Source organism: Clinocottus analis, unplaced genomic scaffold (genome assembly GCF_023055335.1).
Source record: "Clinocottus analis isolate CAN_PGR_092001 unplaced genomic scaffold, fCliAna1.0.p SCAF_20, whole genome shotgun sequence".
NCBI classification, from domain to species: Eukaryota; Metazoa; Chordata; class Actinopteri; order Perciformes; family Cottidae; genus Clinocottus; species Clinocottus analis.
The window spans coordinates 3,691,000-3,698,469 of NW_027175932.1; the positions used below are offsets into that span (position 1 = coordinate 3,691,000).

General features: G+C 46.5%; 1 protein-coding gene across 1 annotated transcript; it reads right to left on the reverse strand.

Moving 5' to 3' along the window:
* Positions 1 to 1,277: 1,277 nt before the first annotated feature.
* Positions 1,278 to 6,898, reverse strand: LOC137791809 (protein FAM180A). Its single transcript, XM_068586991.1, has 3 exons — positions 6,826 to 6,898; positions 1,892 to 1,989; positions 1,278 to 1,607 (listed from the first exon to the last, which is right to left on the reverse strand). Exons 1-3 carry the CDS (start codon positions 6,896 to 6,898, stop codon positions 1,278 to 1,280), a joined length of 501 nt encoding a protein of 166 aa, XP_068443092.1.
* Positions 6,899 to 7,470: the final 572 nt, after the last annotated feature.

Below are 7,470 nucleotides of genomic sequence, written 5' to 3' on the forward strand. Positions count from 1 at the left end.
TGCTAAGTCATTTAGTGACATCAGACATGCGCGGAAGTCTGCCTGGCGGCGTCTGACTAATGTGCTGCACATAGTTTGATTTTGCATATTTTAAAAGTATCTCAAAAGTCAGTATAAGCAACAAAAAAAAAGTCAGAATATAAACTATGGCTCCATTACAAATGGCTCCATTGCAATTATGGCACCTTTTTTTTTTTTCAAAATAGCCGTACTTTGGTGACGCGTTTGTTTGTTTGTGGCGTCAAACTCGCTCAGATACGCGGAGCACCGACGCTTTAGCTGCTTTTATTTCATTTCCACGTAATGAAGGAAAAGTAGGATTGAACAGAAAGCGTCGCAGTAACAATGAGAAGAGAGATGAACGTTAATGAGCAGGGTGGAGAGACACAACTGATAAAGCAACTCAATCGGTCTCCTCGAGGTCTTTGTCTCTTGTCACACTCGACTGTTTCCTGTCACAGGCACCAAAAAAAAAGCAACGAAATCCAGAAGCATAGAGATGTATTTTACATACCAGACGTGTCATCTTGAATGGTTTTTGCTCTCTGATTACATTTTTCAAGAACTACCACATTCACTGTGGACAAAAGGATCCTTTAATGTTTGATTTTACAGATTTTCTCGTCTCATCAATACAAATATATTGTTTTGCATCAACACGTATTAATATTCAGGCTGAAGCAGACACTTTCAGACCATCATCTTTGCATGTTCAGCCCACTAGATGCTGAGTGGACAGCTTCTGCTTCTTATGAATATGATTTGTGAGCGTCAAGCGTCATGTAAGTGTTGTCTGACACACAGGGGACACACTTGCTTAACATTTTCGTCTCAAGACGGCACGTTTGGGTTTTGGGACAGACGCTAAAACCACTTGGTGTTTGAGTGAGATGCTGCGGGGCTATTGTCCCATAAAGCATTGCATGAAGCCGGGAGGGAGGAGATAACAGTAAATAGAGCCGCTAGTGGGACGGCAGTTTGAAGGAAGATCACAGGGAGGAGAGAAAAAGGAGGAAATACTTGTGAAATAATATTTTTGGAAGCTCATGTGTCGCATCATTTGTTCATACAAAACCGTAAAGTGCATTGACTTCTGGGATTTGAAGTAGCGAGCTTCCTCCCACGGTTGATTTCTTACTATAACACACTATAGTTATTATGCAGGGTCTGTATAAACCTGACAGTCTGAGTCAAGAAGTGCAGTGTGACACAGTATGGAGTGACCCCTGATTTCACGTCACGTCACCACAAACCAGACTCCATCTTCCCATTCCTCCTCACGAGGATCTGAGGTCCTTCTGCACGGCTGTGAACAGCTGCATCGCGGCGTCCGTCCACGCCTCCCTCTGCCGCCGGCCGCTCAGCCGAGCCAGCGTCTGAGCGGCGTACACCAGGGTCAGCACCGTCCTCTCGAAGTCCGGCGGGCTGAGGGGGCGCCGGCGCCGGGCGAGCTCCGCCGTCAGCCGCCGGATGTCCGAGAGCCTCTTGGGCAGCACGTCCTCGCAGATGACCTCCAGCTTGTCCACGCTCCTCAGGGAGGCCAGCTCCACGTCGGCGATCCGCATGTCCTGCTCCTCGCCTGGGATCTGCGTTCCAGCCAGCAGGATCTGGAAGAGGCCATGCAGAAAGAAAAGAAAGCTCAGGATCTATCGATTTACAACACAAACCAACTAAATAACAGACTCTTTTGTTGTGTTATACATGCATTATTGACCTCCTTGTGAAGTGAAATGAAGACATCCTTCCCTGGATGTCGGGAACACTTTGGTTGAACACATGCTTCACATCTCTGCGCATGAGTAGCAGAGGAAGATGTCCCACAAATATGTGACTTGGGACAGATGGTCCGCACAGTCTCCAGATATTTGTCAACGCCTCGATCCAGACTGACCTCGAAAAGCAGGTTGACGTCCTCCTCCGAGCGCTGGAACGCGGGGTCGATCAGCGACGACGCCCCTCGCTTTATCCGATAGGCGGACGGATACAGAGCTGGAACACACGAGGACAGGAAATTGGATTAGAGGATTCTCCCTCGCGTTCCAGAAAAATGAGGTTGCGGTATCCGACGTGGCATGCGGTGTGGGTGGGCCACGAGGTTGAGAAAACACAGCTACATTACTGCTCAAATATTATGCAGGTTGAGATGCGTCTGGCCCCAGCTGGCCCGAGGGTAATTGGTCTTCGACCCGAGCCGCAGACGCGCCCACATTTACAAGTGGCGGTCGCATCCAGAAGTGAGATATCGCCGCTCACAAAAGGAGCGAGCAGGTGCTGCCGGCCTCGTTTCGTGTCAGTCGAGATGCGGAGCCGGAATGAAACCTGTTGCCGCGGCCAAATCGCAATGAGAAAGTGCCATAAAACCCCTATTTTAATGACGGCGATACCCAGAGGCTATTCCACTCCGCTCACACGCCTCCTCACCATCCAGGAAGTGCAGTAACTAAGTCGTCTACATTTACTCGAGTACTTCAAGTTCAACTTCCGTGTTGTAAAATGACTGCTTTTCTTTTCAAAGAGGCTTTGATGGCTTTGAAGAGAGCGGAGTTGATGGCTTTCTTCTCTCTGGAGACGACGATGTAAAGTGATGAAATAGAGCTCACACCGAACCTGATGTGTAGAATGTGTTTAAGGGTGAAGTATGTTTTTCTGCTGCGCCAGACAGACGGCTGCTTCTGACGAGGAACTGAACCTTATTCAAAGCCGCCTGACTCCATTGACAAAAACAGTAAATGTTCATTGCTGAAAGCAGCAGAATCCATACAGCCCCACGTCTACGAACCCTGTTGGTTCAATGCTGACGAAACTAGTGCGAGTTACAATATTCAAAACCTTATTACTTTGATAAACTACGTCACTGTGTTTGACTGACGTCTGAGTGGACCTTTTTCATTTAATAACTCAAAAGAACGCAGATGGATCGTCTCTTTGAAAGGATTTGACGACTTATAACACCATTCACCATACTTCTTTGTATGAAGACTTATTTTAAACTCTGAAAAAACAACCTGAAGTTAAAGGCGTGTCTGAATGCCTGATAGTATCTACCTGTGCTTGTACGGATCTGTCACCCTCTGCTGTTAATTTTATTTTTACTGCCCAACGACAAAACATTGATGTATATGTCTCTTTGAAATATCTCCGAGTGCCTACATGTACTTTTAGATGTGCCATGTTCGGTCTTGTGTTTGTGTATTGTTGAAAAGACAATAAACACATGTCAGAAAAGAGAGATTTATGAACGTACAGCACCACGTTTGCGGCGGTCGGATCAAAATCAGGATGGACTACGAAAGCAAAGGGGTCACACAAGGATGCAAAGCAGCCCGACTCACATTTTCCCCTTCCACGCTGTTCTTATAATACGACTGCTATTGCTTCCCAGATGCCTGAAATATGTTCATATTATGACTTCCTCTATTGTGTGAGAGTCCAAGACCAATTTGATGAGGCTGCTCCAGGCGGGTTGAGGGGAAAGCAAAGTTGATTAAAGCTGAAACCTGCTTTTTAGCTCCTCCAGACAGACGTCCACTCTTTTCCCCCCCGATGCCGCTGCCATCCAGCGCTCGGCTCGGGGTGCAAGCCAACACGCAGATCACACACACATATATCTTAATGAGGTGTACAGTGAACACCGGGCCTGCGTTTGGACTCAACCCCCCCCCCCTCTCGCCCTACAGCGGCGTCTACAGGGTGCCGCTCCGCCAGTTCTGCAGTAATGATCGGCCTCGCTGCCCGGAGCCGCGTCGGCCAGACGCGTTTAGGCTTTATAGCGCTTGTGAGGTTCGAGCCAAAGCCGCGTGCGCTGGCAGATCTCACCCGTGTACCTGCTTCCTGCTTTGGGTGACCGCCAGTCTCAGCTCCAGGTTGGCTTTTCACAACGCAGCCACCGCTCAGAATGTAAAGGAAAATCTGCAGCTCCGAAAAGAAACACCTGCCAATCTGGCGCATTTGCGTTGTCCTCATATTATCTCAAACTTTTCACCTCTTAAATCTGCCCTCAGGCCACGTTCAGGATGGAAATACTTAGGGTAAGAGTCCAAAGTACAGGATGGAAATACTTAGGGTAAGAGTCCAAAGTTCAGGATGGAAATACTTAGGGTAAGAGTCCAAAGTACAAGTACTTTTCCCTCCATATACATGGAATAGTTTGCCATTTGTGGATATACCTTTATTCGCGTTCTTGCCAAGAGTTCAATGAGTAGATTGACATCACTCTCATGTCTGTACGCTAAAAATATAGCTAGCGCAAGCAGCCAGTTAGCTTAGCTTAGCATACATAATTTAAATGAGGGAAACGGCGAGCCTGTTAGTTTCAAAGTAACAAAATATATCAACCTGTAGCCTTTGGCTCCCTCTTTCCAGCCTTTATGCTGAGCTAAGCTAACCTCCTGTAGCTTAATATTTGCTACACAGACGCGAGAGTGATTTGAGAAAATGAAAGCACCAACTGTGTGTGTGTGTGTGGTCGAAGCCACACACTGAAACTGCAAAATAATCAAGGACATTTTATTGACTCTCCAGAGAGTGTTTTGCTCTATGTTTCTTCATGCAAAGCAAAGCTAACCATCTCCTGGCTCCAGTTTCATATTTAAACCAAGAAAGTATTTAAATATATATTTATATAAAGGCAAAAGGTTGTTTCAAGGCCTTCAACACAATGACTCGAAAAAAAGATCCGAATCAGCCTGAACACTTTCTCTTTTCATTTGAGTGTAATTATAGATTGAGAATCCTCCCTCAAGTCGTTTCAAACCACCGAAACATCAAATACCAGTCGTGAGGATATTTCCCTGTAGGTCCAACGCTGACATGCAGCCATGAATGCATCCCAGCTTTGCAGGGGAAGATTTAAACTCCTCATTGTCTGAGTGACTCCCGAATGCCAGATCAGCAGCGGAGGAGAAAATGCCTCTGCAGTGGCTTTAGATCCTGAAGAGACACTTCTGCTTCAGCGGGACGTTGTCAATGCAAACAAGACAACACCCAAAGGACAGTGTGCTCATTAGAACAAGGGTTATGTTGTTGAAGGTTCACGGAGCTGCGGGGAAATGACACATTGGAGGCCCACCCCAATGCTGATTTACATTTAGAATGATTAATATGTCATTTACATACAAGTTGCAGTAAAGTGTGTGTTTTACGCTCCCAGCAGAGGGGAACATCAGTTTGCAATAAAACGTTATTGCTGGTTTAACGCTCACATGGATGGAGCGGCGTGCAGGCCGTGTGTCTTATAACCTTTAGAAAAAAATGGAAATTTAACGTTGCACATTTTTAAAAGATAAAGGACTCCAATGTGCAAAGGGTTTGGCAGCAGGCAGAGACAAAGAAGCAAAACAATTGGCAATACTGAAGCACGAAGGCTGGGTTGCACAGCAGGGAACTGAGGTGCTGATGAGAGGACACATCTGGGTGTGGAGGTCAGGTAATGATGAGGAGTGGGAAGAGCTAAGGGCCGCTGCCGGGTGTAGCGCAGGAACAGGGAGGGATTTTCTAATATGGACGTCCCTCTTTACAACATCCCAGCTTTCCCTGCTGCTGGTTCTCAGCCTGTTCATTCCTTATTGCTTCCCCTCCCTCCTTCAGCTCTTCAAACAATCAACGTTGGGATGGGCAGGCTTCCCCCGATGTCATTATGCACAGGCAGGGAACTTGTAATCTCCTGCTAACTGCTTGCAAGGAGATGAGGGAACAACAAAGATCCATTAATTAGCCGGGCTAAATGGTATTCCTAGCTGGAGGGATGTCTTGATGAGAGAGAGAGAGAGAGAGAGAAGGGATTGAGGGGGGAAATAAACAAATAAATAAAAACAAAATGGACGTCTGGGTCTCTCCGGCTTTCGGGAAAAGTGGGTTAAAAGGACACAAAAGGGAAATAAAATCTTTCCCGCAAAGGCCAATCTTCTGCTTAGCATTTAAATTCACCCCCAAATGATGTTAAAATGCAAACAAAGTGCATTTTCTCGAGCATCTCAAATGCAACGTCTACCATTTACAATGTAAACAGACTTCCCCTTCAATGTCCTCAACTGTGAGATCAATCTACGAGAGGCTAAGCTGCAGTAAAGTCACTTAGCATCGCAGAGGGAAGACGAGACGCCCTTCAACTCATTAAAAAATGTCTTATTGGTTGTACTTAGCTCCGCCCTCTCGTGTCACCTTTGGTAGCAACAAAAAAAACAAGATGGCGACGGACAAACGCACAAACTCAAAGCTTCAACTAGCCAACAAACTGGTAACATCCCAGCGGCTACGTCCACTTATTCCACACGGTCGATGCTTAAAACAGATGAATACATAGAATAATTCTACAAGAACACGCCGAGGAGAAGTTGTACAAAACTGTTTTGTAGTCAAACACTAAGACCGCACTGATTATTCATAACTCTTGTCAATGCTCTGGCTACGACTAGTCATGTGACCTATTCAAAAATGTTAAGCGTTGTTTGTGGAGAAAGGAATTTCCTGAGCGAGTGGATCCAGTAAATGTCTCTTTTCTTTGGAAAATGATCTGTTTACATCCTGCAATGTTCCCGATACAACACATTCCTCCACAGACACACACGCGCACACACACACACACACACACACACACACACACACACACACACACACACACACACACACACACACACACACACACAGAAGCAAACCAAGATTGAACCGTGGTGACATTTTCTAATGGGCTAACATTTGAAACGAGGATGCAAATCCTTTTAATTTGCGTCTAAGAGATCCTTGAAATCATCTTTTTGCATGATGCTGACATTGTGGACGTTGAACAAAGATGGAGATGTAATGCACGCGAGAAGAAGCTCCACCTACCTCCGTGGTGCTGAGCGGCTGCCAGGTACATGGCCAGGTAAGCAGCGATGAGCAGAGCCCAGCGCTGCGTCATGTTGACCCTCACACACAGACCAACACACACTCTTCTTCCCGTCGCTCTCAGGGCACGAACATCACAACGGGGGATGAAAACGCTCCGGCTGCTGAGTTTCGGCCACCTCCTTCCATCCATCCTCTCCCTCTTTTTTCTTTTTCTTTCTGTGTGTGTGTGTGTGTGTGTGTGTGTGTGTGTGTGTGTGTGTGTGTGTGTGTGTTCTTAGCTTCGGCTTGGCCGGCTGGGCTCTCATCTGGAAATCATCAGGATTTTCTTGGCTGGACTTTCCTCACAGCTACAGGCTGGCTGCTTGACTGACCTCCAGTTCAGTTACTGTGTGACTCTCCAGCCGACCGGATAAATAGGTGGCGGGCGAGCTGGATGAGCGGCTGACTGACAGGCCCATTGATTGACTGGACATAGTCGCATCCCATGAGCCAGAACCAGAGCTTACAAGCGACGGATTTGTCTCTTTTAGAAAAGAGCTATAGCTTGATTAAGCATCCAAGTCAGCTTAATAGTTGATTCTGTTTCTTACAACTTGAGCCTCATTTTCATTGTATTGGCCATCAGCTCTGATAACAATGCAC